The sequence below is a fragment of the Tachysurus fulvidraco genome, chromosome 22 (assembly GCF_022655615.1).
Source record: "Tachysurus fulvidraco isolate hzauxx_2018 chromosome 22, HZAU_PFXX_2.0, whole genome shotgun sequence".
NCBI lineage: Eukaryota > Metazoa > Chordata > Actinopteri > Siluriformes > Bagridae > Tachysurus > Tachysurus fulvidraco.
Window position 1 is genome coordinate 14,488,135 of NC_062539.1, and position 27,253 is coordinate 14,515,387.

Sequence of the window (27,253 nt, forward strand, 5' to 3'; positions counted from 1 at the left end):
TATTATCTGTCTTGTATAGTATAGTGTTATTTATGTCTGTACATTTGACAGTCACAAACAGCTGGAACCAAATTCCCTGTGTGTCAACACACTTGGCCAATAATCCTCATTCTGATTCGGACACATAGTCGCTTAATAGAAAGCACACAGATGAATTAAGCACTTCTTCGTGGCATCGTTTTCAACTAATATCTGTTCACTACATCTGTATCGAGAAAACGAGACAGTTGTTTAATTCGGTAGATAAATGCTTGAAATACGATTGACACAAATTCTTGAGAATGATGTTTTAAAGCAAGAAAGAGGAATGCAAGAGAAAAAAAAAGATCCATTTACTTCAGACTACATTAATGAACTCATTATACAACCTTTGGGCTTAATTTGCAAATACTTTTAAACAAAAGACTCATGAAAGCATTCTGTGAAAGTCTTTATGCTTTATGTACAGAGTCAGTCTGAGAATGCGGTAACCAGGTGCTTGACAACAGTGTTAAGATGAGATCATGCTTTCTTTTAACTTCTTTTCATATCGAGTGAAATCACAATTGCTTTCTTGCTTTTCTAGCGATCTGATTTTACAAAGTGAACACGAGCGATGCACTGTGTGGTATTTGATCTTCACAGAAGCAACTATGAGTAGAGATATTTCTATTTAATTCCACATGTTTTTTATTCATCCTTTATATACATTTTCATCATATTCTATATATTACTTCTGCTCATTTCGGTCAGTGAAGCAAAATTCATAAATATGGATCATTAGCTGCGTGCCAAAACCTTTGAATTCCAACTGAGCTACAGCTATCAACTTCCCTCTCCTTTAAAAAAAACAAAACAATTACATTTCTGCCATTTAGCAGACACCCTTATCCAGAGTGACACTTTTTTTATTTCAATTTATACAACTGAGCAAATGAGGGTTAAGGGTCTTGCTCAGGGGCCCAGAGGTGGCAGCTTGGTGGACCTGGGTTTTGAACTCATGACCTTCTGATCAGTGGTCCAACACCTTAACCACTGAGCTACCACATCCCACAAAAAAGAAAAAAAACAAACAAACACCTTTTTAATCTCTATCTATGCAGCACACACACCAACCTGAGATACAGTCACATGACCAGCCCCGATCCGACCCAAACTCAAACGGACCTCATTATATTTCCTTCTTGCTCACTTCTGTAAATGTCACCCCTCTGGTGGTGGATTGCGTTTAGAACGGCATGCCACCTCCGATGTTACGTGCCACCTGCTCCTCTGTACTCTCCTCTTTCTCGCTCCCTCGTTCTTTATTCCAGTCCTTCAGTCCCTCAGGGAGCGACGTGTCCTCGTCCAGTCCTCCTGTGCCCTCCACAAATGCCTCGTACGTTGACTTCTCAACGAACGGCCGCTGACCCAGGAGTTCCACCATGTCGTTCTTATTCAACACCTCCTTATCCAGAAGTCGCAGCGCCACCTGGTGGTAAGACATTTAGGACGTTACATACAGCAATTAATAAGAAAGTATGCATGTATTTTTTTTTCTAGTGTCTTTTTTTTAATCTCTCCCAAGTGCCTGGTTTTACTGTAAAACCCTGTACATACACACCATCTGTCTGACCGTGATGTTTCAACATGTTACATGAAAACGTTTTTGATCACTTTCTCATCAATACGTTTTGTAAATTCTTAAATTTTTAGCCTTTTTTTTTTTTATTTCTGACTAATTTTCAGTAAGATCCCTCTATGAAATATTTAACTGATGCTAACTGTATACTTTTGGATCCCCTAAAAAAATCACATTCGAATAGAAAAAGTGTATATGTAGTACTGTATATTTTATTCTAGTCTGATTACTGTGTATATTTCAGTGTTGGATCTGTGTAAGAAATTGGAGAATGGATGTCCTGTACATATCACACATAAAAATGAAAAGAACTGAACAGAACAAGATGTTACAGAACAAGAGTTGTACCTTCTCCACATCAGCCTTCTTCTCTGTTAGCAGCACCTTTGTGCGCTCGTAGGCGCTATTAATGAGATCCCGCACCTCAGAATCGATCAGACGTGCCGTCGCCTCACTGTACGGCTTATCCAGAACCAGATCTCCCTGCCGAGGAAGGTCGAACGACACCTGACCCACCTTCTCACTCATCCCAAACTGCACTATCTGTGGAGAAAAGTGCACATCAGATACTATTAACTTGTCTTGTAATAGATGACAACTGAATTGACTGGATTGTGTCACCATTTTGGACAAAAAGAGTCTGCCAAAAGAAGGAATATACAAGTCAATTTGAAACGATATAAATACTTTCTGGATCAATCTTGGGTTGAGCAAGAGCAGCCCAAACCCAAAACCCAAACCTGTCCTTGGGGAAGTAAAGATATCATTTGAACATAGTCTCAGAAACAAAGAAATTAATAACTACATCGTAAATGTATACACTTGGCACTTCCACAAGAAAGAAAACGGAGAGATAAATCCTTTACTAGAAATTTAGTCCTAACATGATAAAAGCCGCCCACCTGTGCGTACGCGCTCTGCGTCACCTTCCTCAGGTCGTCCTGTGCTCCAGTGGTGATGCGACCGAAGAATATGTCCTCAGCGATTCGGCCCCCGAGCATCATACACATCCGGTCCAACAGCTGCTCCTTGGTGTAGAGGTACTGCTCTTTTGGGAGGTACTGAGCGTAGCCCAAACCTTTACCTCGTGGGATAATGGACACCTGAAAACACAGTGCTACTTCAGCATTTGCATAAAGGATCAACACAGCAACAGTAAACACTCAGTATGAATCCTAAAAGGGTTACTATTAGAAGAAGAGGACAGTGGGTGAGAAGGATGTTTATTGCTACCTTTAACAGAGGGTCTGCATGCTCCAGGTACCACCCAGCTACGGCGTGTCCTGCCTCGTGGTATGCTACGGTCTTTTTCTCCTCAGGCTGTAACACCTGTGTCTTCTTTTCTAAGCCTACACACACACACACACACACACAGCATCTGAAGACTCAGGATACCAGTTTTATTCCTAGTGTATTGTTATGTTACGTTACATTACATGACATGCCTCTGGACTGCGTTTGGTTATGTTTACATGCTAACCTCCGATCACACGCTCGATAGCCTGCTCAAAATGTTTCTCTGTGATGTCGTCAGAGAGGTGGCGAGCTGCGATCAACGCCGCCTCGTTACACACGTTAGCAATATCAGCACCTAGCAATAGGAACATAAATAAATAAATACCATGTGCCCTCTTGCTTAGCATGCTTACTGAAACTGTTTTATACACTGGTCCCCGAGTGTTCAAGTCTATGCTTAACAAGGCTACCTGAGAAACCAGGTGTAAGGGCAGCCATCTTCCTCGCTAGATTGTCCTTGTTTATTTCTGCGTTCAGCTTCAGCGGTCTCAGATGGACTTTAAATATCGAAGCTCTGCCTTTGATATCTGGAGGACCTGCATATAACAGTAGAAAAACACATTTGTTATTAAGGTGTTGTTTTACTGATATGACAAAAATATCATAAATATAACAGAAGTCTGAACTGAATTATTCACCGATATAAATCTGCCTGTCAAAGCGGCCAGGTCTCATCAGCGCTGGATCCAGGATGTCTGGTCTGTTGGTACCAGCCAGAACCACAACGTTGGTTGCAGTGTTAAAACCTGAAGTGAAAGAATATCTGACTGAGTAAGCAAAGTGTTCACAGATGATCTTGTTAATAACGAGTATCAGACACGCACCGTCCATCTCCACGAGAAGCTGGTTGAGTGTGTTCTCCTGCTCGCTCTGCCCTCCGAAACTGCCCCTGCCTCTTTTCCTCCCCACCGCGTCGATTTCGTCTATGAAGAGGATGCAGGGAGCGTTCTTCCGTGCCAGAACGAAAAGGTCTCGAACCTGACACACAATAATTACAAAGTAAAATAGAACGATACACGAACATATATCTAAAAAAAAACCTCATTTTGATTTTGGAAAACTTCCTATAACCTCAAAAGATTTTTTTAAATACATGAAAGCTTCTCTTACACCGATTACAATGAGCACATATTAAAAATATGAAGACGCTACAGACATTTATGATCAAGAATAGTCATAAGTTTGATTGATATTTTGTAGAGATTTAGTAGCAAGACTCAGATTGACTCTGACACTCGGATCCTCATGTCAGTGTGAGGTCACTTACCCTAGCTGGACCGACACCCACAAACATCTCTAGGAATTCAGAGCCATTAACGGTGATAAAAGGGACGTTTGCTTCGCCTGCAGTTGCTTTCGCTAACAGGGTCTTCCCGGTACCGGGAGGTCCGGTCAGAATGGCACCCTGAAACAAAAAACAATGACTTTTATTTGGATAGTTGTTAAAGGAATACGTTAACGTGGCTACAGAGACACCAAAAAGTGCTAACACGAAAATCCTTGCATGCAGAGAAAGTTAGCATGAAGGAAAATAAACCAGAAGTTTCTCCCTTTTTTTGCTTTATTATTTTATTCAAGTCAAAAATGATAAAGAATACGGCTGAACCCTTGGTGTTATGGGACCTCTGTGTTAACTAGTCACTACTATGTAACCGAACTGTACATTGATTTAGATATTTTTATTTTTGTAATTTTTTTTTTATGTATATATATATATATAATGACGATATTTTAAGGTACAAAAGAGAATTCAACCCAAAATCAGTTTTGTACCTTAGGGATTTTGGCCCCAAGGTCCTGGTACTGCTTGGGATTCTTTAGGAAGTTAACAAACTCCATGATCTCCAGCTTGGCCTCCTCGCACCCAGCCACGTCCTTGAATTTGATGTCGATCTCGTCACGCAGCACTTTTGCGGTGGTCTCGCTGACACTGAACAGGCCACCCATGCCCCTGCCAGGCCGCCCAGTGCCCGCAGGCCCTCGCCGTAGCATGAAGAGCAGGAATCCGATGATGAGCACGGTGGGAAGCAGGCTGAGCAGGAAGGAGCTGGAGAGAAAAAATAAAACTTTTCACCTTTATATTCAATTACTTCTGTAATAACATGACTCTATCATAACTAATCATTATCCAAGAGTGTTGAATTTTTCCATTCTGACTAGTCAACATGTGTTCATTCACTTTCTGCAGCTCTGAGAAATTTGTGTTTTATTCCTGACATAATGAATAAATATAAATTCAACTGTGTTAAAGTCACAAGGTTACCCATCGCTCTCAGTGGAGTAAATCACAGGCAGCCTTTTCTCCCCTTCGATACCCAGCTCCATCTGAGCCGTCTCCAGGTTCCGCTCAAACGTGTCCACGCTGCCGATGTTTAACCACACATATTTCTTAAAGAAAGAAAGAAAGATTTTTATTTCACACTCTGCATCAATTGACTATTGTTTAATCATATAATGCAGATTAAAGTGTGCCAATAAACTAAGCTTCATTCACAACACTGTAAACTTTCACTGTCCACAATGTTAAGCTTTTAAACTTAAGCTTTGTGATTTGCAAGACAGAATGATTTATAAAAGTTTTACAAAAATTAATTTACTAAGGTTTAAAGATACTGTTACTGTTAAATAAACTGTTACACCAGAAAACAAAAGAGTCTCTAAAAACAAAGTACAACATTATTTTCTACATAAAATTGGAGTTGGTATTCGTCAAGGGAAAAAAAATATCTTGGTATTGATATTACAGTATTTATTAATTTATTAGATTTGTTTTTAAACAAAAAGGCCACATTTAAAAATAATAATAATAAACTAAAGAATGATTTAAAAAAATTATAAATCCAGTAAAGCATCTTATTTCAAGAAAGAAACTAAACATCCAAAAATAATTCTGATGACATTTCTAAACTCTATGAAAACATGTCTGAATTTCATTTTATTTTTTCTTCTCTGAATAAAAACTCACCCCAGTAGTTTCCGCTTGTCCTGGAGTGAGTATAACTTTCACAAAGCGCTTGTTCACAACCTCTAACCTGTCGACCTGCAGGAGCCAGAATCAGAAAATCCGATTACCCGACTTTATCCATCATGTGAAGCAGTAACATTACGATGAGGAGGAAAGAAAGGATGTAATACAAACTCACGACTCCTTTAGCCAGATAGCTATTAACAAAGTCCTTCCAGGTGACTTCTTTTCCTGTATCCCAGAAATAGTAATAAGCCACTGCTGCCCAAAAAGCTGCAGAAATAAGTACGTACATCCGGAAGTCCTTGTCATCCCATGGAATATCCCCCTGTAGCAGAACAGTATGAGGATGAAGAGTGAAAAAGATTCATGGTGGATGGTGTGATGACATACAGTACAACACATGGTCAGTTAACCCATGCTCAAATCTGATTGGTCAGAAAGGGTTGATTGATGTCATATAACAGCAGCTCTGACGTTACACTTATGCTCATTTACAGATGTGGTGAAGTTTTTTTGAGAAGGTATGAGGGTGATAATTTAACATTTACTACACGAACGCACCTTTTGGGCACGATTGAACCAGTTGTTTTCATCCTTCTTTCCTCCCTTTTTACCTCCTCCCCCACCAGCTCCTCCTCCACCGTCTGACTTCCCAGAGTTCTTCTGCGCATTGTTCGGCTTGGCCTCTGGATTTAAGCCGAGAAACAAAATATGTGACTAAACTGCACGTACAATTTCACACCTAGATGAAATAAATATGGAAATATTTCTGCTCTGGTTTAAAAAAAAAAGAAAGAAAAAGACACGTCACCTTGGGCCTCTGCGTTGGGAGGTTTGGACTCGCCGTTTTTCGGGAAATATTTTTCAAATCCTTTCAGAAAAGATGATACAAGGGGAAAACAAAAGACCAAACCAAAGCATCTGAGAAACTTTCCCATTTATACATTAGAAACTTTCCCATTTATACATTAAATAGACACTTTTTCTCGAATAGATAGATAGATAGATAGATAGATAGATAGATCATCGATCGATCGATCGATCGATCGATCATCATACAATTTAAGGTTTCCAGCTGGCATTAATCTCTGAACTTTCCCTGTCCCTAATAAGAACATCTACATGTTTTATTTTAATGCATATAACACACCTTTCGGAGGCTTTGAGCATAACCTTCTGTAAGTGTCCAAAACCTGAGAAAGCAGCTCTCGGTTCTGCAGGGCCTCAGTCTGTGTAGATACCTGAAGGGGGAAAAATGAAAATAAATGGACCTTGTTTATCTTACACTAAAGTTTTCCACAGGATTTGCAAAACTTTCATAAATGCTCATTTTCCCCCTAATTGTGTAACGTGCAAACTTTGTTCCTGACGCAGCTCATTTACATTTAGTGACGCCCACAAAACTCCATAAAAGGTCATAAGAGCAGGGAGCTAGAAGATGAAATGAACAATCAGAGTAAAACCTGAACGGCTGATGGGGACGTTTGCCTCACTTCTCTGCCGACAAACGTATTTAATACGAAAGATTTACACATACATTTGTTTGAATGATAAATGAGATCAGTGTTTATTTATTTATTTATTATGGACAAAAAACGACTATGTATATATTAGTCACAAAAGGTAAATATGTCGAATATTTACTGGAGATCTAAAAAATTAATTTAATTTTTTTTATCTGAATGAGGTGTTGTATAGAATATATAAAGAATAATTAGAAGAAACACTCAAAAATGCCTGAGCAATAAACAATAAGTATTTTAACCAACAAAGTTAACACACTAATGAGTAATAAACAATATAACATGTACTATGTTTGCCCTGTCTTATATGTACGTATGTACCAAGAGCACCTTAAAAACCAAAACAAATTAATCCCTTGTTCGTCTGCACAAACTTGGCGAATAAAACCGATAACTGATAAACTGCAATATCATAACGGCACGAAATATCCCACCCGTATTCGCACTAACCACGCCTCCTGTGCGTTCATTGGCTCATCTTCTATACTGACCGAGACAGTCAGGCAAAACGACGAATCGGAAAGCTTGATGCTTTGTTATTGATCAATCCTCGCCTAACAGGAAGTATTTCTCGGAATATGGGTTGGAGAGAAAATAAAAATGACATCTAGCATTGTTAGCAACCGGCTAACACCCTTTTAACCCAAAGCAGCAATGTCGTTTAACCTAAACGTTTATATGGCATTATAAACAACAATCATGAGAACAAAACCCATAGGTAAATGATATGAATGCTGCTGTTTTAAGTTTGCTATTAAGTTGTAGCAAATACTTGCTAGTAAGTGCAAGTCTGAGGCTAAAGTACGAACCACCCTATGTCCACTATATAAATACACTACATGGGTTATGACTGTAACAGAGTAGGCAGCCTATCTAGAGCACTAGGTATTAAACAGGAAGGCGTTTGAGACGCGTCCTACGTCACTGATTTTTGCACCTTACCAGTCGAGCCGCCTTTAGTGACCTTAAATCAGGCAGAACAACTCTGTACAGATTCCTGCAGCCTCTGTATAGGTGGAGATATCTGTGTGCCATGTCAGCACTGGGCGCATAGAGCTAAAATAAACAAAAATAGATTCTATGGAGGAACTTATGTCGCCATCCTACAACACATTCGATTACAACGCATTGCACTTCCGGTTCGTGTTCGAGTTGACACTAGGGAGCGCGTTTGGAGTTCATGCTCCACCATGCTACCTTCAACGGCGCCCAAGGTTTTTAGTTTTATTCTGAATCAGCTTTATTCGCAGTGTGATCAGACACACAACGAATTTGTTGTAGTTTTTAAGGTGCTCTTAGAACGTACATACATCTAATGTTGTAATATTTCCCTTAAAGTTTAAAAATGTAAATAAAACACCAAGTACTGAGAGTGTTTATTATATAATCATTCCTATTAATTAACCCAATAGTAATTATTAAATTAAATTAGTCTTTTTTTTTTAGGTTTACCTTGCACAATGCTACCTTCAAGTGCTATCTGGCTGAAGGCGAATAACAGTTTCAGACCTAAATAAGGTTCTTGCACAGGTTTAGAACAAAATATCCACTCGTATTCAGGCCTTCTGTACCATCTAAAAAGAAAAAAATTAAAATTAAGTAGGTACATGAAAATATTCACAATATGTTTATTCATTCATTCATTCATTCATTTTCAGTAAATGTTTTATCACAGCATCATAATTAATGAATATGTGTTCAACACCTTCACTAGGTCTGCCATCTAAAAGCACTACACATACACTTGACACACTGTTTCATACCTAGTGGGTATTTATTGTAGTCAATCCAACTACCTGCTTGTTCTTTGGGAAGTGGGAGGAAAGTAGAGAACCTAGAAACCCACATGAACGCATGCAGAACATACAAAACTTTGCACGTGTTTTTATGCGATCGGTCGATCCAGCCTGACAATTCAACTTGCTTTCCAATTCATGTGACATTGGTGACTTGAGAATACATAAAGCCTTGAAATCACACAGTCCAGTCAGGAAACAGCAAAATAACACATGCAGTATTAAAGCAAATGTTTCAAGCTACATACTACATAGCCGACATACACGCTTACATTAAAGTATAAGGAAATTCTTGCACTTTCATTATTCATTAACTCTTGATTTTCATTCTCCAGCCTATCCAATGCACACAGAACCCTGCCCCAGGACCTATAGTGGTTCCATTCCTCCAACAGTAAATTCACAACTCTGTAAACATTCATACTTTACCCTCTAATGATTTATGAGGGTGTGAAGGGTGTGGGTGATGTTTTTTGTTTTGTTTTTTGTAAAATTACTGACAAGACGCTAATCCATTTACAAACATTCTGGTTTCCAAAGTATGTAACAGACTTGTGCTGAAACCACTGATTAAACAACTAGTACGTGTTTTTTAACACGTACTAGTAAAAAAAAAATCAAACATTGACAATTGCACCTTTAATTGTAACTTAAAAAAAATACTAAACAACAATTATATTATATTGATATATTCTAAATATATCATATAAACCTCTTGCCACATGCTCTATTCCCATCAACCAGTAATTTACCAAAATTCACATGGACCAATCACTGTTTGTCCTTTCCTCTTATTTTTAAGAATTCACAAATTAAAATGGGTTTTTCCATCGAAAAGTTTCCTTTGCTAATACCAAAGCTAATTATTATGTTGGCTTTGTAGAAGCCAACATTCTGATTTCCGTTATAAGCTTATTTACCACTGCTTCTTTTTTCCCCCTGCAAAAAAAAAAAAAAAAAAAAAAAAGTATGGTAAATAATTATGTTGTAAACGCGTCATGGTGCCGTGACCCAAAACAAATACTTTCTGTAAATAGAGTCGATTATTTTTTACTCTTTTTTTATTAGCAAAATGATCATGAATTATGTAAATATATAAATAATATATAATATAAATCTATGCAAATCAGCCCGTGACGTCATCTTCAGAGTCGCTGTTTGAAGTGTAGGTGTGTTGGTTAATTACCCTAATTGCCCTCTTCACCTGGACCACCACTGCAACACAAACAGGTGACTCCAGAGGGCGGTGCGGGTTTTCATCATGTTTAAACACAGGTCGAGCTTTGTAGTACTTGTGAACAAAGTCACAGAGCACAAACTTATGCACTCTTAGTCTCTGTTTCTTTTGAATCTTATCGAGCAACTTGTGTTGTTTGAGTTGTGGAAGCTTCAGGTAGCAGCTCTGAGGTCGTCGGTGCCGCGTTCAAGGGCGTCGTGTTCGTTCCAGTTTGTGTTATTTTCCTCCGGTATTTCTGACATTATGGGATCCAACGGCACAGCAACACAAGGTAACGTTTTTAAAAGTTTTTTTTTTTTTTTTTTTTTTTAAATAAAATAACGTGTTATTGTTATTGAGAGTTTATACTTCGGGCGTCTTCCACTAACTTCATTCTAACAGGTTCGTCTTGAACACACTGGAAAAGTTGATTTACTATTTAGTTTGACTTCTTGTTTGCAATTTGTTAACTCCAAACTTCGTGTGTAATAAGGTTTAAAGGTCCATAACAGAATCTAAACTGCTTACATAGTAAACTTTCCTTGCTAGTACGTGTGAATCTTTTTAATTTTTTTTAGTGATTCAGTTGTAATAAACTCTCTCAGAGAAAACCTGTTGTGAGTTTGTTTTGTTGTATGCACTTTTATGTAGTGTTAAAACCACTTTAGTGTGGGTGTGGACACTGTGTGTGTGTGTGTGTGTGTGTGTGTGTGCGCGCATCAAAGAGTAAACAATGACCTGTTAAAGTGTATTACTGTAATTCATCCTCCATGTTATATTGCACTTGTTTGGTTTAGTGAATTGGTCACAAATGTGACTACAATTCAACAGATCTTGCTTTTCTCCAATTTCCCTAAATTAATCTTGTCTAATTCTCCCACCAGCGCATATATATATATATATATATATATATATATATATATATATATGTATATGTGTGTGTGTGTGTGTGTGTGGAGTCGATTCAGAGTCCGATCGCTTTTTTGGACTGCATTCAAGCTCACTTGGAATTGATGCGAGACTTAAGAACGTATTGCACTTTTCTGTAAGTTCCTGTTCCTCCATCTTCCTGGACGTTCCTCCGTCTCTCCTCTCTCACGTCACACCTGGATGACTCTGCTTTTGTGCCACAGATAATAACCAGCTACCAGACCACAGAGACAGCACCTGTTTGTGTGGAGCTCTTGGTTTGAATGGGCACAGGTGCACACGTGTGTTGTAATAATAACCAGCTTGTGGAGAGCGTTTCTTCTTAAACACTTATTTGTCAGCGGTTAAGACAGGGTTATTAGAAAAAGGCATGCGTTACCGGAAGGTTTAATATAAAACACTGTAACTAGGATGATGCCGAACTGGTTTAACTGTACATATTACAGGTTTGAGAGCCACACTACCGCTGCTCACCTCAGGCTATTGCTTACTACTTCAGAACTTCTGAAATGTTTTGCTCAGTACTCTGTGTGGGCAGTGTTGAGATTCTGTGCACAGGAATGGAATACGATTAAATACTGAGACTGATTGTTATTATTATAATATTGTAATTAGTTTATTGATCCTTTTCCCCCAGAAATTAATTCAGAATTGAGGCCATCTCCATCTAGTAGATTTTATATAAATGTCTCTGCTTATGATTTTAGAATTTTTTTTTTCTCCATCGAAAAACTTTTGATCATATTCATTTGTTTGCATGTGATCCCTTATTTTCTATGTATCCAAATATAAAACAGAGTGTAGCTAACATGAGAAACAAGTCATGTTTTGCTAAAAAATAAGTATGGAGTCTGTGTATGGTGTTACCACACCGGTGGCCCTCAAGACATGCCAAATCATATATGAAAAGGTAATCTACTGTATGTCCACATATCCATGTGTGGACACACTTAGTGTTTCTCCTCAGTGCTAGCCTGGTACACACACATTGCACAGATTTTTTATTTTTTCCCCTTTTTTTGTGTAATTATGAACAGATCACCAAGAACGTGTTACTCAAACCAGAGGAATACGCTGAGCGGCCATATTCATTCCTTAACCCACGCTAATTCCTAAATTACAGTCTGGAAAGTGCCGTATCCTAATAGCATGCTGGAGCTCCAAGTCGACGAATTTGTGCATCACCGCAGAATGAGACAAACCCCTAGTGATGAATTGTGAAGTTATGACACACTTCTTGCTTCATGAAGTAACGTGAGCTTATTTAGATGGATTGTCTGACACTGAATGAGTTAGACCTAAAGAACAGTGCCGTCTTTCCTTCATTCTCTCTATATTACTGCATACTTTAGGCAGTGAAATAACACTGTTGTTGTCCTCTGTAATGCACTATATAATCAAATTGTGAGTCATTTCGGATTTATCCAAATGGAGATAACTTCCAAAAGTATGGCAATCTCAGTAAAATGCTAAATTTCATAATCTAACACGCACACAACAGTTTACACAAATAAACAAGATAAGAACACAAGAAAAAACACAAATGCACAGTGATGTGGTGTATAATTTAGAAACACCCCTGCAACCCTTATTTAAGAATATTCACTTCTTATACTTTGGTCATTGTTGCACAATTTTTTTTTGTATTGTACCACAGCATGTATATATTTATGTATTATTAGTTTAGTCTCGTGTTACTGCCTTTCTGTTTGTGCAACGATAAAAGCAGCTGCAGAAATCACTCCTGGTATCATTTCATTCTCTTAGCTAGGGTTGGTTCACTTTGTTCCAGGACTGAATGCACACTAACATTATTGCTGCCTAGTGGATATATTTGGAACTGCAGCAACAAGCATACTTAAATCATGTTTGTTTGTTTTTTTGTGTGTGGGTTTGAGAGCAAGCTTTCGGGTACTCCTTCTAGAAAGAACAAAAAAGCCTTCCTGTGAACTCTCAAAAGACTAGCTTTAAACGAACCATGGAAAGTAAAACCATCAAGTTTTAAATTTTGATCTAAAAGCCTTGTATGAGCAGAGGAGTAGCTCAGTTTCATTCTCTACAAGTGAACAGAAGGATGCGAGTTCAAGTCCCAGTACTGACAGGAAGCCACTTGACTTTAACCTTGAAATTTTTGGATGTATTAGTAATAGATCATTTGGACTGATAAGCAGTAAAACTTAGTGTCGATTCCCTAAATGATCAGGGGTAGAATAAATGTAGACCGTTCTAATGAAAATATTTTATATAAAATATGGAAATACTTTTATTACACCTTAAGATTTTTTTTTTTTAAGGAACTATGCCATGTTGCCTGAAAACATTATTCAGTCACTGTATTAGTAAATTTAAATGGTTTCTACATTGAAACATTTTCCCAAGGAAGGGCTCTGGTGCTCAACCTTTTAGTTTAGCTCTGTAGACCCATATTCCAATGCACCCTGACCTCTAAAGAACTCTATATATAACTACAGGATGAACTTGATTAAATTCTAAACCGAGCGAAGACCTTTTGTCATTTGTATTGAGCAGTTTTTGAAGGTCTAAATAAAAATGCCACACGTAAAAGTATTGAAGAAATGTAATAAGGTAAGTTTTCGATTTTTGTAATGCTCAATCAAGAAGAGTGATTGTTGCTAGTGTGTTCCAACCCTGGTGCTATCCATGACCATCAGCAATGTGTAGCATCCTAACTGCATGCTGGACTGATCAATACAGTGAAGTAAACCTCTGTTTTCTTTTCAGAGATGTTAATGTGTTTAATGGGCTACAGGAAGATCATAATTTGTAACTTATTAGAAAACTAGAAAAATATAATCGTATGTGAAAGTATATGTATATATTATACAAAGCAATACAAAAAATGGACTAATTATAAAGCATGCGCAATTCTATAGGATATGCAGTATAATATAACATGATATTCTCATTTTATGCATCCTCTTAAATGTTGTATAAGCAAGAAGACATGCAGGATGAATCCCAGCGTGAATTTGTGTTTTGCACAGTATGACCAACAGGTTGCGCTGTTGCGCTTAATGTAAACGTAAATTTAGATCTTTGTGATCACATGGAATGATTTTACTATTTAGGTTGTTAATGGAACATGCTAGAGCTACTACTAGTACTGTTAACTTTTATTCATATGTATGTATTTATGTATGTTTGTCATATCGGTTACGTTGTATGTAGAAAATGATTTAATGCAGTGCGTAAAAATTGGCCCGTTTCCCCACACTCTATCATGAAGGAAGCACTACAGCGTTTCTGGCCCCCTTTTACTGGGACAGGAGGCCCCCAGTAAAACTTTCTGAATATAGAATCTCCTGTTTATTGAACATTATCGTTCACATTGTTTTAAATTATATAAAAAGTGAATGTAAATTATATGAAAAGAGAACTCCAACTGAAGGCGCATTCTCTATGACGCTAAACTGTTCCTCCTCCTCACACTGTTCACTAAACACTCGTGTGCAAAAAGCTCAAACACACTGCTTTAGTCTTTTATTCTGTCTTTTCGCTGTAAAAGACAGGGCTCTCAAGTTTTGAAGACAGGCAAAAGTGTCTGTCCCCCCACCCCACTCCCACGACACAAAACATTCCAAAACTTTGAATTTAAGAAAACATATTAAATTATACAATGCAGTGCTAGTGGTTAGTATCCTAATTTTTCTGAGATTTAGTTTATGATAAATTCATTATTTTATAAAAAGTCATAAAGCTGGGGCCCCCTGGCACCATCTCAGAGCCCACAGTTTGAGAACCACTGGCCTAGACTACTTGTTCTGAGCAGGTATTGTCAGCGAACAGGCTGTAAAACTGTTGGCTAAGTTACAGACAATCATGAAAAACTGATGCTGTCACCTAGATACAGTAGTGCTATTTTCTGATTGGCTGTTGTGTAGCTTCTCTTTTTTTTTTTTTGATTGGCTGATAAGTGTCAGGCTCGACCAAAAACTCCCGGGGAGACGCGCTTGATTCCTGCCCGGTTCCATAGAGACAGCGGTGCGGCATATTAAATATATGATGATTAATAGGTTTTTCTGCGTGACAAAAGACCTACATGAGTGACTGTCACGCTCAATGCGTGATACTTGAGAGCCCTGTAAAATACACCTTTCACTATCAGTTTATAATGTCAATGAGTTTACAAATAAGTTTGTGCTGCTTTTTCGTCGAAAAATAATGTATTGAAGAAAAAGCTTTTGGTATTGAAGCGTTTCAGATTAAAGGCAGGTTAAATAGTGCAAATCATTAACATTATAGGATGAACTTAAAACTGAACAACACAGTTGTATATTAGTGCGGGTTGTAAAGTGGTTTATTTAATTAGGATGTGCGTCTCTTTCCCATGCTGAATATGTCTCTCACCACCTACATAAGTGCACTACATAACGACCTCTCCAACTGCAGCGCTGTTCACTACTTAGTGCACTACGTTGTTATTTGTGATCAGCGCTCACTAACGCGTCTCGCGCCTTCCAGGTTGTTTTGCTTTGTAATTCTGGGAGTGTTCTTTGCTTGGTCCACGCCCAGGGAGTGAGATATGAGCTCAGCACTTCCCCTGGCTGGGTCTTATTCAGTGGGGATCCTGGCAGGAAAAAAAGGGCAGATATGCAGTGCGTAAGGAAGCAGCCGAAAAGGAGCAAATCGCTGGAATTACTTCATCATGAGCAAAGCCCGAATATAACCAGCGTTAACCTGAGGCTCCTGGGTAGGATCGGCTTTATTCCTGTTCACCCTTGGGATGCTATATATATTCTATTTCTATATATTGTACTTTTTACTGTTTTGGTATTGATACCATTTTATGTTTACTCACTTATTTATTGCTCTGAAAACTGCTGAAATCTGTGAAATGGTTCAAACTTAGTTTCCCCCGGAGTCAAACATCCTGAAAGCTGCTTTTATCCCAGAAGATAAAGACGGGATTAAATATCCCGAACAGACTCCTGAGGAAAAGAGCATTCAGTGCAAGTCGCTACTTGTATATTGTGCTCTGTTTGTTTTCCTGTGAATGAAAAACATTGGGCTTGAAAATGAAACCTCTTTTTTTTTTTTTTTTTAATGTGCTTGTTCTTTCATAATGCAAAGTTTCGCTTCCTGGCTTACTTTGTGGTGTTCATGTGGAAAATTAAACTGGATACGATGTTGTGTAGAATAATTGTTCTCGCATTATAGCAGTGATGATGTTGGACTGATTTATTTAAATGCATCCTGAAATATGCAAATGATTCCTTCTGCCAGCCTCTCAATGTTTAAGTGCTGTCCTTCATACCCTGCAAACAAATGTGTCCATGGGTAAATTACACGAGCCAGGAAATGGAAGTTAGTCTTAATTAACGCAGGTCCATGTCGAGATTTCAGTGCAATCGATGATGATTTTGATCGATTCCTTCACAATGAACACACTGCACTACGATCTCTGTTGCTTCGATCATTAGTCCGCTCTGTTTTCTATTATACGTAGCAGCAGGACGTGATTTTTTTTTTTTTTTTTTTTTGTCGTCGCCATGCAGCTGTTGCTCAAACATGTGTTTGCGTTTCATTCGCAGGCATGGATGGAGATCCTGATTTGAATTTTCTTCTGAAAGGCGCAGAGCTTGTGAAGGTTCGTTCGGGCTCGTGGAGAAAGGTGCGCTTCTACAAGCTGCAGGAGGACTGCAAGACTGTGTGGCACGAGTCCAAAAAAACCCTGCGTCCAAAGCACACCTGTGAGTCCGTCCCACACTCGTGTACACAGCACAATGGCCAGTGTACAAATAACACTGTGTTTGTATAAGTCCAGCTGGAGCCAAATGAAGCCTGTATGAGTTAAGAGTGTCGAATGCGTTGCTTATTGCCATATAACAAATGAACGAATGTTGATGTTTTGGCACAACTATGGAACATTTTTACTAGTTATTGTAGGGAGCTGTGTGAGTGTATGTCTTCACATTAAAATGATGGCACAGAGACCGATCCCCTCCAGCAGGACTGATGGGCACCGAGGCCATGCTTCCTCCAGCATGACTGACAAGCCCAGAGGCCACGCCCCCTTCTCCAGGACTGACATGTAAAGAGGTCATGCTCCTGAAGCTGGCGTTATTTAAAGACATAACTCCTCCTTTCTGACTGGAAGGCCCTTTTTTTAAGCATACTGGAAAATAAAAATATATATAAATTTGTATATAAATCATATAGCTTAAAAACATACCTTTCCTATTAAAAGGATCAAACTAATTCACACTCACTACTGAGAAATGCATTTTAAATGAACGAGGAAAGGACTTTCAACTTTTAGGGCTTAATGACTCGTTCTGTGTTTATAGACTTTTCATACACCTTAGTTGCCATAGCGATGCCAATTCATTGCTACGGCTTGTGAGGAATCATTAAGGTCGGCCGGCTGATTGCTTTATGCAGGTGTTATGCCTTTTTTTAATAGCTCTGATCATGCTTCAAAGCACAGATTATATACAGTGCTGTTTACAGTATGAGGTGAGACCGAACCCCTGTGAGCTGATTTGTTGTGTATTGTGTCGGAGCAAAGTTCACAATCAGGTTTAACAGTGCTGCAGGTTGCCATCTGTTACCCGACACGTGTACCATTCAGTCCACCATCCGGATCATGTTCACTTCTTAACCTAGCATTGATCTAGTGTGTGGCAAGATATCACGTACAAGATGCTTTAAATGCTTAGTGTAATCAGAGCTCTGAAAAATTTAGCTTTTAGTGGCATTTTACAATTTACAGTAACATTTAAATGTCCAACACATCAGATGGCTTAATATAATTTTACAGACTTGTTATTGTCATTAGCAAGACATATGCTAGGGTTGTACCTCACTTTCTCTGCTGCTGATTGGTCAAAAGGGGTTGAATTTATTTCTGTAACAACGGTTGATTTGAAATGAATTTAAAAAAAATGATTGAACTTTTATCTGAGTAAATAGAAATAGTCTGCATTTTAAAGTTTATAAACTCAGGACTTTAGGTTTCTGCCGTGGAAAAGGCTTCAGTTTTATTATTGTTTTTAATAGAGGAAAAAAGGCTGGTGATGATATGACCATTTATAGCTGCTATAATATGAAGTATAACAGGAACTTGCATATTTCACGTTTAAATGCACCAATAAACAGGGAAAACTCTTTTATTCCTTTATTGAAATGCTCATTTGACCACTCCTTCACACCCTGTTGATTATTTTCCCATACCAGCACATCCCTGCATGGCTTAATGTTTTTAGTTGTCCTTAACTGGATCTTTCTGCTTCCTCCCACAGTTTCCATTGAGGACGTAGAGTGTGTTCGTGCCGGCCGGCACACAGAGGGTCTCAGGAAGCACACGGAGGAGTTGATGGAATTGCGGGCATTCTCCATTCTGTTCAAGGGACGCCACAAAAACCTCGACCTGATCGCCACCTCAGAGGAAGATGCCAAGCACTGGGTGTCAGGCCTGGAGAAGATCATCTCCAACACGAGCAAGCTTAGCCAACAGCAAAGGGTCGAACAGTATCCTTTTTTTTTTCTTCTCCCATTATGTAGCTTAATATCGATTAGTCAGTGTTTAAAACTCTTTAGGAGCTTGTTCTATTTATACAGTGATGTGTGAGGTGTTGTTAGCCCTACATGAGTGCATCAGCTGGATCTTGAACTGTCTGCGTAAGGCTGACATAAACTGTGACAGGAAGATGAGTCCAGCAGAGGTGAAGAGCTTCCTGCACAACATCAACGTAGACGTGAACGAAGAATACCTCAAGATGCTATTTGAGGTGATTTTGATTTTTTTTTTTTTTAAACGACTACACTCCTTCTCTTCTGTACACACCTTGCTGATTTAGCGTTCTTGAACACGTGTATCTCTCGTTCTACTTGCAGAAATGCGATCAGTCTAAAACCGGACTACTGGAGGGTAAAGAAGTTAAGGCCTTGTACGAGATCCTGACCGACAGGGAAGAGATCGACGTGATCTACGAAACGTACGCAAAAACGGACGGATTAATGAGTGCCGTCAACCTGCTAGACTTCCTTATAACGGAGCAGAGGGAGAAGGTGGATCTCATTCAGGCCACTCAGCTCATCGAGAAGTATGAAGTAGATGAAACGGGTAAACACGCGCACGCACACACACACCTCATATGTGGTAGATTACACATTAACATGAGCGTGTTAAAATATCCACAAGATTTACCGATGGTCTGAACTGATCAGATATGGAGTTCAATCACGACGTTTCTATAGTAACAACTTCCTTTAACACACATCGTATGCAGTCACTGGATGAACGTTTCAAATAAAATACACCGCTGCACTTGAAATGGAAAAAATGCCTCGTTTACTGCAGAAACACAGAAGTCCATAATCAAGGTTGCCTAAAGTTCAGATGTTTTTCAATTGTTTTGCATGATGCACTGCAAGCAAATCTCTGCACGTCAGTGGGTGTGTCCGTGTTTCTTTCTGCTCGTTATTATCACGGGGGGAAAAAACCTCACCCAAACACACACGCCTTAGAAGCATAAAAAAAGATGCCTATAGCGTTAGAAGCTGAAATGAATTGCTCGTGTTTAATTTTAATTGTATAATGATTTTACTGAACAGTTTTGCTAAGTAATGTAAGGCAACCAATTAAAAAAAAAATACAAGAACCCAAATTGACCCCAAAAAAACCCAAATCATTAGGATTATTATTTTTTTCTTTTCTTTTTCGATTAAATCTCTGACAACGACGTAGCTATAAATCTGGACATCACATTTAACAAAGCCTCTTCATTCAAATGGCACCTTTTGTCAGAAAGGATTTCGAAATATTTGCTTTGGCTCATCATGCACATCTGCACCTTTGCATACATTTGCTTGTCGTGCCTTCACCTTGACAGCCAAAGCAAAGCAGCTGATGACAAAAGATGGCTTTCTGATGTACCTGCACCAACCCGAAGCGCTGATCATGAGCCCGGCGCGCAAGAGCGTGTACCAGGACATGAACCAGCCGTTAAACCACTATTTCATCTCCTCCTCACACAACACGTACCTTCTGAAGGACCAGCTCAAAGGGCCGAGCAGCACCGAGGGCTACATACGGTACGTGCGGCTCGGCTTGTACACACACACACAACTCTTCCTAATGTCCTTTTACTCTTCCATGGCCATCTAGTGCTACAGTTAGTACACAAACTACTCAGGATGTCTTTGTCATCTCGTGTATTTGTAATAAACAATACTTTATGCAAATACACCCCCTGTATCGTGCTGTAAATAAGAGTTGACACAAGTGACGCACAACAAATTGTTGTACCGCTTCACATTTCAGCTCTTAGTGTCCGGGAACAAAATAACCTTCTGTAGTGTGATTTTATAAAATACAATAATTTGGGCTTGAATACAAGATGATTTGTACTCAGCTTTTCCTTAATATAACCCCTGTGGTGGTCTCTGCTGTTACACATGACGCTGTTCTAACCTCCTGACAGAGCCCTAACCAAAGGCTGCCGCTGCGTGGAGCTGGACATCTGGGACGGCTCGGACGGGGAGCCGGTCATCTACCATGGCTACACCTTAACCTCGAAGATCCTCTTTAAGGACGTTATCCAAGCCATTAAAGACTACGCCTTTAAGGTAATGGGAGGAATTATTAAAGCCACTTCAGGCAAACACCTTTTGTTCCCCTTCTTTCCAGCATGTAGTCAGTTGAATACGATGTGTGTTTCCTGGATGGCGTTTTGCTGTGTAAACATTATTTATGTTTTTTTGACCGTTGACTTTTTTACACAATGTGTGAAAGTGTGGCCCACATTTAGATTTTGTTTGTGTTTTGCTCACCTCCTTTTGTGGTTTCTTTCCACCCCATATGTTTAAAATTGATCATCTTCACCACGTCTGTGGTCCTAGTGACCGTTTTCTTGTGGTCAGGTCCATGCTGCTCTTCTGACCAGTTCCTGTGGTTTGTTTGGAAATAATGCTCCTCTTTTTCTGATATCCAGGACTACACAAAGTAAACAAAACATTTCTCCTCAGACGTCCGAGTATCCAGTGATCCTGTCCCTGGAGAACCACTGCAGCATCGAACAGCAGAAGATGATGGCAACGCACATGTGCTCCATCCTGGGTAGTGCTCTGATCACCAAACCCCTGGGAGAACACATGCCCACAGCGCTGCCCTCTCCAGAGGTGAGAACCTGCTCAGAACATGAGGAATTTCACCCTTTCTGACACGTGTGTGTGTGTGTGTGTGTCCTAAATTCTGTCAGTCAGAAGGCAGTACATTTCTCAGACCAGTGTTTTCACACCTATTGTTATAGACACCTTGCTGAGGTGTCTGGTGGATGTCTGGTGGTTAAGCCTACCGATCTCCAAACCCAGGTCCACCTGAGCAAGGACTTGACCCTCAATTGGTCATAATGTTAAATGTCTTGCTAGAGCAGAACCAAAACTGTATTTAAAAATGCTTAAAATGGTTGTCTGTACATCACTTAGATGGGTCAATGATGATGCAAAAACATTTCAAACGTCATCTTATAGATTCTTTTGTACTCTTACATTGCGATTAATTATTCCAGTGAATTTTTTTTCTAACACTAGTTTCATAACTGATTCACCTGGTTTGGGTCACAGCAGAGAAATATATTCACATCTAAGGGGCGGTTTCGAACCACCATTAAATAGAGAACCATCTCTATTTTTGAGAGGTGGGAAGAAACCGAGAATCCAGAGGACATCCGAGTAACCTGGAGCTATTCAGGAAAAATTACTGTGCTGATCAGTCAGCCTGATATCTAAGTGTTTACATCCCTCTCTCAGAAAGATGATGTAATGCAGCATTGCTTTAAATACAGGTGTGGAATTTCACCTCTCGAAGGGCGTCTTTTTTTTTCTCTTTCTTTCAACAGTGTAGTAGACTAAGTTTAGTTTGTTCTGACTGAGAACACAAACCAAACCCAAGTATGCAAATAGGAGTCGGATGGTGGCTGCTCGATTAGCATACACGCTAATCACTTAAAAACCCTCCTGAGTGTTTGTGGTGTTTTTGTTGAGCATCAGAAACGAGTCCTAGATCGTCGTTATAAGTAAAGAAAGGGAAGTCTGTAGAATTAAAGCCAACGACAGCAATAACGAGTGTCGCGTGTGGTTCTGGCGAGCGAAGAACAGAAGTGCGTTTTCATTCCAAAAACATCACTCCTGCACGTGAGACCTGCCGTTTCCACCCCTACAGTCTGAAAACTAGAATTACTTCATGGCAGTAAGTTGGTCAGGATCTTTACTTGATGACAAATGAAGAGATAATGACAGAGGAGCTGTTTTGATGGCAGGAGGAATGCTTAGTTGTAGCCTGGCTTTTGTTTGGCTCTGTTCACCTCCGGCAAGGTGTGGCTCTGTTTCTTAGCTGCGGAAACTCCTCGCAAAAGGCCGCGCTAATATTTCACCCTCGTGCAACGTTCAGAAATCACCTGATTTTATTAATTATTAAAAACCAGAAATGTCTGGATTTCCGCTAACGTCCATTCGGTGAGAAACACGTTATGTTAAAGGGAAAATAACACCATAATAATCACTAAAGTTAATAAGACAATCGATCGTTCAGCTCGTTACCAAGAAACACCGAAACAAGTGCTGACACTCGAGTCTCTTATAACTGCTAACTAAATCTCACCAGGTCTCCTAAATTTTCCCTTTTTTTTTTTTTTGTTTCATTTAGTCTGATCAGGTTCATATCTTGGAGCGTTTATTATACGGACGATGTGTTACTATAGAAACGTTAACATTAGGACATGAATAACTGGAGTTTTTGCTGATCATCAGGAGCTGAAGGGTCGGATTCTGATCAAAGGCAAAAGCCTGAAGAAACTGGAGGATTACTTCTCGGACCATATCGCTACAGCAGAAGAAGAGTGTGTGACCGAAGAAGAAGATAGTCGTGATGATGAAGAGCTGGTGCATTCTGAAAACAAAAAGGTTTGCTGAAACTCTGGTCGTCTTCTAAAGAGTCACTTTAAAATCTTTAAAAACTCTGAACAGTTTTTTTTTTCCCTCTGGCCTTAGAAGTCCAAGACGCTGCATCTCGCTAAAGAGCTGTCCGACCTCGCCATCTATTGCAGAAGCGTCAAGTTCCATGGATTCGAGCATGCGAGGACTCACCAGTCCTTTTACGAGATATCCTCTTTTAAAGAAGGGGACGCACTGAACTTTGCAGACAAGTTGGGTAAGGCCAGAGCTGTACTACATAACGATCTTAATGGCCTTAAGTGTCCTTTATACACAGACGTCTGGCTGCAGTATCTGTAACTTTTTATTTATTTTTTGCAGCAAATGAATACATTCATCATAATGCGGCCAGGCTGAGTAGAATTTACCCCTCTGGAGCAGTAAGGACAAATTCCTCCAACTACAACCCCGTGCCTCTGTGGAACTCTGGCTGCCAAATCGGTAAGACGAAGGTGTACGAATAAAAAGCGGTAGTTTGTGGAACAAAATGTTAAACAAGTTCCTCATGCTACAGCAGCTATAGACAGTCAGTGTATTGATAGCTAGCAGAAAGTAGGGCTTTGTACATACACTCAATGTCCATGTTAACAGGAACATGTGGTCAATGCAAAAAAAAAAATCATGACGGTGACGAAAAAAATCAAAATCAAAAACGGTGACGAAATATTATCTATATCCACTTTGAGCAGACCGGCCTTTATCTGTATACTGGCTCATGCCTAGTGTGGTGTGTGTCGTCTTCCGTCTCTTCTCCAGTGGCCCTGAACTTCCAGACACCTAGCGCAGAGATGGATCTGAACCACGGCCTGTTCAGCCAAAACGGACAGAGCGGTTACGTCCTGAAGCCGGCCTACCTACGAGACAAAGAGTCCGAGTTCGACCCCATCACGCTGGTCAGAGGACCGTGGCTCAAACACGTCGAGTTCCATTTGATGGTCAGCACTCGATTTCCATCTTAAACCTACATCATGTGATTTTTAAAAGTAAAAGATTCCCACCTGGATTTGTGAGGTGGTTTCTGGATTGATACCAAAAACCACATTCCTTTAGATTTTTGTTCATGATGCTATAATCACGGTATCTGGACCATGTTTGAAAGATTTGTGCTCTCTCTCTATCTCTCATATATACACATATACATATATAAATAATATAAAAATAAAAACAGCCTTCTTCTTCTTGTGGTTCAGGTGATCTCAGCACAGCAGTTACCCAAACTGAGGGAGAGCTCACTATCCATCGTAGATCCCCTGGTGCGAGTGGAGATCCACGGCGTGCCTGCGGACACGTCCAAAAAGGAGACGAAGTCCGTTCATAACAACGGTACTGTTGCAGTTACGTCCTTTCTCAAGACATAACCATGCAACAGTGGATTTTTAATTTATATATATACTGAACTTAAGACAATTTTTTTCCATGTAATTAGTTTCGAGATCTTCAGTGAACGCAAACCTAAAGCACTCAGCCTTGTTTTGATGCATTACATCTAGCTCAGCAATATAATTCAAGCATTCGCAGAGTCATCAGAAAAGTTTGCCCGTGACCTTGACTGTACTCAGGAACGGAAACCGGCCTAAAGCCGTTCCTTAAAGAACAAACGACAACTTTTATTAGAAACTAATGCGCCCTAACAATCCTCTGTTCCTGAGTTAATGCGTGTTTGTCTCCTGATAAATCTTGAGTGGTGCTGTAGTTTATAAAATGAAGAGGTCTGAAATCCTTAGCTCAAGGGCAAACCAGGATGTCTTATCCTTGATAGTACTCCATAATTACGTAGAGCACAAAGAAAACAGACTCTCTCTCTCTGTCTATCTATTAAAGGTTTCAACCCCATGTGGAACGAGAATTTCCAGTTTGACCTTTACGTGCCCGAACTTGCTCTGGTGCGCTTCGTTGTGGAGGATTACGATTGCGTGACCAGTAACGACTTCATCGGCCAGTACACGGCGCCCTTCACCAGCCTACAGAACGGTCAGTGATCATAACACAAACCGAACACAAAAGGACGAGGCATATAAAATGATGACTGAAGACAGAACTTGGGTGTCTGGAGCCCTGTCTAGTCACACAAACTCTTACAAACTAATCTGGTATCATTTCTATAGCGATGACTTGCTCAGTGGGAGTCGTACAGTAGACATGGCACCCAGACTAATAATGAACAGATTAAATAAAATATTCTTATTGAGCTAAACGTCAACAAAAAACATTAATCATCAAGGGAATTTCTTAAAACAAACCTCATTCTGACCTCCTTTCCCTCCGCAGGATATCGCCATGTGCCGCTGTACAACCAGAACGGAGACCTCCTGTTTTCAGCTCAACTTTTTGTCCACATCATGGTTGTGGAGGCAGAATAAGTCTAAAGACCCAGTTTTTATTCCAGCGCTTCCCATCCAGGATCAAGGCAGAGAAAGCTAAGCACAAGACTCAAGTTGGTGCTGGATTGGGAGCCAGCGAGACGCCACAGGACGTCCCGTAACCGCCATCACGGTCAACACTAACCATGTAGCTGTAGTACAATACACTGAGCAGTTAATGAACTAGATGGATATTTTCTTATAGATGTTTTTAGATGTTTTTAAAGAGTGCAACTTGACTTTTAATACATTCCACTATTTAAGATTTTACCTCCTCGTGCATGTACGAATGTGTGAACTGAAAATGAATAAAATAGCCAGCTGTAGTTTGAAGACTACAAGCTGCTACTGCTAAAGGTTTCAGTTTACTGTAAGTCATTCCTGCTTCTTTCATAAGCTGCCAGGGCGGAAAGGCTGTAAACACCAGCCGTGCCAAGATGATGACGGCATGCAGAAAGCATACGATTTTAGCTGCTACTCGAATAAAACCGTCTGACCTGAAAGGTTTCTGCGGTCGGCGTACGTTGATTCGATTTTATAAAGGCAGCCAGGTGTTTCCTTTCAAACGAACAGAGATAGAGATGCAGAAGAAAACCATTTCCAAAGCCAGCATGGACATGATTTGCATCAATTTGGTGCTAGGAAGTAAAACCAATGATTCTGTTTAATCCCCGTAGCCGAACTGTATTACTCTTCATCCCAGAGACGCTGCTCTTGGGTTGGTGCTTTAGATGGAGGCGGAGAACGCGGTCGCTTTATCACACATTGCTCCTAGAAAAAAGAAGGGGGAAAAAAACTCTAAGGCCCCGTTCACACTGCAGGTAAAAGTGGCCCAAATCCGATTTTTTTGTGGTCAAGTGACCAGGTCAGACTTCTTCAGGAGTAGTGTGAACACTCAAATCTGGGCCACTTCCATATGTGGTCCTGAATCAGACCCAAATCTGATTTTTTTTTTTTCCAATGTGGCCGCAGTGTGAACAGCCAATGCGGATTTGATGCGACTTTTACATCAATCTACATCGACATTCGTCACAATTATGCGCCGGCGAAAACGTGACTGGTAACGTGTGTGTGTGTGTTAAGAGTGTTATATAAAGTGGTTACGTGAACCAGCTCATAATGTTTGCATTGAATACATCACATTATAGCATTACATGATATGTTTGCTTGCACCAGATGATACAATACTTCCTCCATAACCTCGCCAACTTTTTAGCGCAACGGCGGGCCGCGTGTGACGTCATCGTTATCGTTCGTTTGCGCATGCGGGTCAGTTCGAAACAGCAAACTGGTCACACTGGTATCTGATATAGGCCACATTTTAAAAGGTAATGTGAACAGCCAAACAAAAAAATCAGATCTTGAGCAAAATATCCGAATTGAGCATCAAGACTTGCAGTGTGACCGTGGCCTACGATCTGGTGAGTGTGAAGGAAAGCAACTGATTTAGTAAGAGAAACTTTAATATGCCACCACAAAGCAACTCAGTCTACACAACAACCAGCCGTGTGAGCATAAATAAATCCCCCCCAAACTATAGTGTGTGTATAACGGGGCATCATTGAATGGCACAAACACTGATGATAGAAATATCATTCAGTTAACACAC

General features: G+C 39.8%; 2 protein-coding genes across 3 annotated transcripts; one reads left to right on the forward strand and one right to left on the reverse strand.

Moving 5' to 3' along the window:
- Positions 1–316: 316 nt before the first annotated feature.
- Positions 317–8,546, reverse strand: afg3l2 (AFG3-like AAA ATPase 2). The gene is made up of 17 exons (XM_027142816.2): positions 8,330–8,546; positions 7,015–7,105; positions 6,676–6,735; positions 6,426–6,550; positions 6,040–6,189; positions 5,862–5,936; positions 5,160–5,284; positions 4,670–4,943; positions 4,164–4,301; positions 3,721–3,874; positions 3,535–3,642; positions 3,307–3,432; positions 3,081–3,191; positions 2,834–2,949; positions 2,503–2,703; positions 1,949–2,143; positions 317–1,450 (listed from the first exon to the last, which is right to left on the reverse strand). Exons 1-17 carry the CDS (start codon positions 8,420–8,422, stop codon positions 1,208–1,210), a joined length of 2,385 nt encoding a protein of 794 aa, XP_026998617.2. The 5' UTR covers positions 8,423–8,546; the 3' UTR covers positions 317–1,207.
- Positions 8,547–10,482: 1,936 nt separating this feature from the next.
- plcd1b (phospholipase C, delta 1b) lies at positions 10,483–26,002 on the forward strand. Of its 2 annotated transcripts, none has more exons than XM_027142848.2 (15): positions 10,483–10,691; positions 16,882–17,040; positions 18,592–18,820; positions 18,951–19,080; positions 19,187–19,415; positions 20,185–20,386; positions 20,776–20,920; positions 21,320–21,472; positions 23,102–23,254; positions 23,342–23,501; positions 23,606–23,725; positions 24,041–24,219; positions 24,475–24,607; positions 25,106–25,255; positions 25,553–26,002. In XM_027142848.2, exons 1-15 carry the CDS (start codon positions 10,664–10,666, stop codon positions 25,642–25,644), a joined length of 2,262 nt encoding a protein of 753 aa, XP_026998649.2. In that variant the 5' UTR covers positions 10,483–10,663; the 3' UTR covers positions 25,645–26,002. The 2 variants fall into 2 exon arrangements, with proteins under 2 accessions (XP_026998649.2, XP_047662602.1); XM_047806646.1 differs by lacking the exon at positions 10,483–10,691 and adding an exon at positions 15,889–16,040.
- The last annotated feature ends 1,251 nt before the right edge of the window (positions 26,003–27,253 follow it).

What these genes read in the sequence shown, in the direction of transcription:
- afg3l2 (XM_027142816.2), bottom strand. Translation starts at nt 8,422, where the DNA reads ATGGCACACAGATATCTCCACCTATACAGAGGCTGCAGGAATCTGTAC. An exon ending in GCTTCTCGTGGAGATGGACG is followed by an intron (nt 3,643 to 3,720) that starts GTGCGTGTCTGA and finishes CTTTCACTTCAG; the next exon opens with GTTTTAACACTGCAACCAAC. An exon ending in TATCGAGCGTGTGATCGGAG is followed by an intron (nt 2,950 to 3,080) that starts GTTAGCATGTAA and finishes GTGTGTGTGTAG; the next exon opens with GCTTAGAAAAGAAGACACAG.
- plcd1b (XM_047806646.1), top strand. Translation starts at nt 15,941, where the DNA reads ATGCAGTGCGTAAGGAAGCAGCCGAAAAGGAGCAAATCGCTGGAATTA. An exon ending in GTATGAAGTAGATGAAACGG is followed by an intron (nt 19,416 to 20,184) that starts GTAAACACGCGC and finishes TCACCTTGACAG; the next exon opens with CCAAAGCAAAGCAGCTGATG. An exon ending in ACGTCGAGTTCCATTTGATG is followed by an intron (nt 24,220 to 24,474) that starts GTCAGCACTCGA and finishes CTTGTGGTTCAG; the next exon opens with GTGATCTCAGCACAGCAGTT.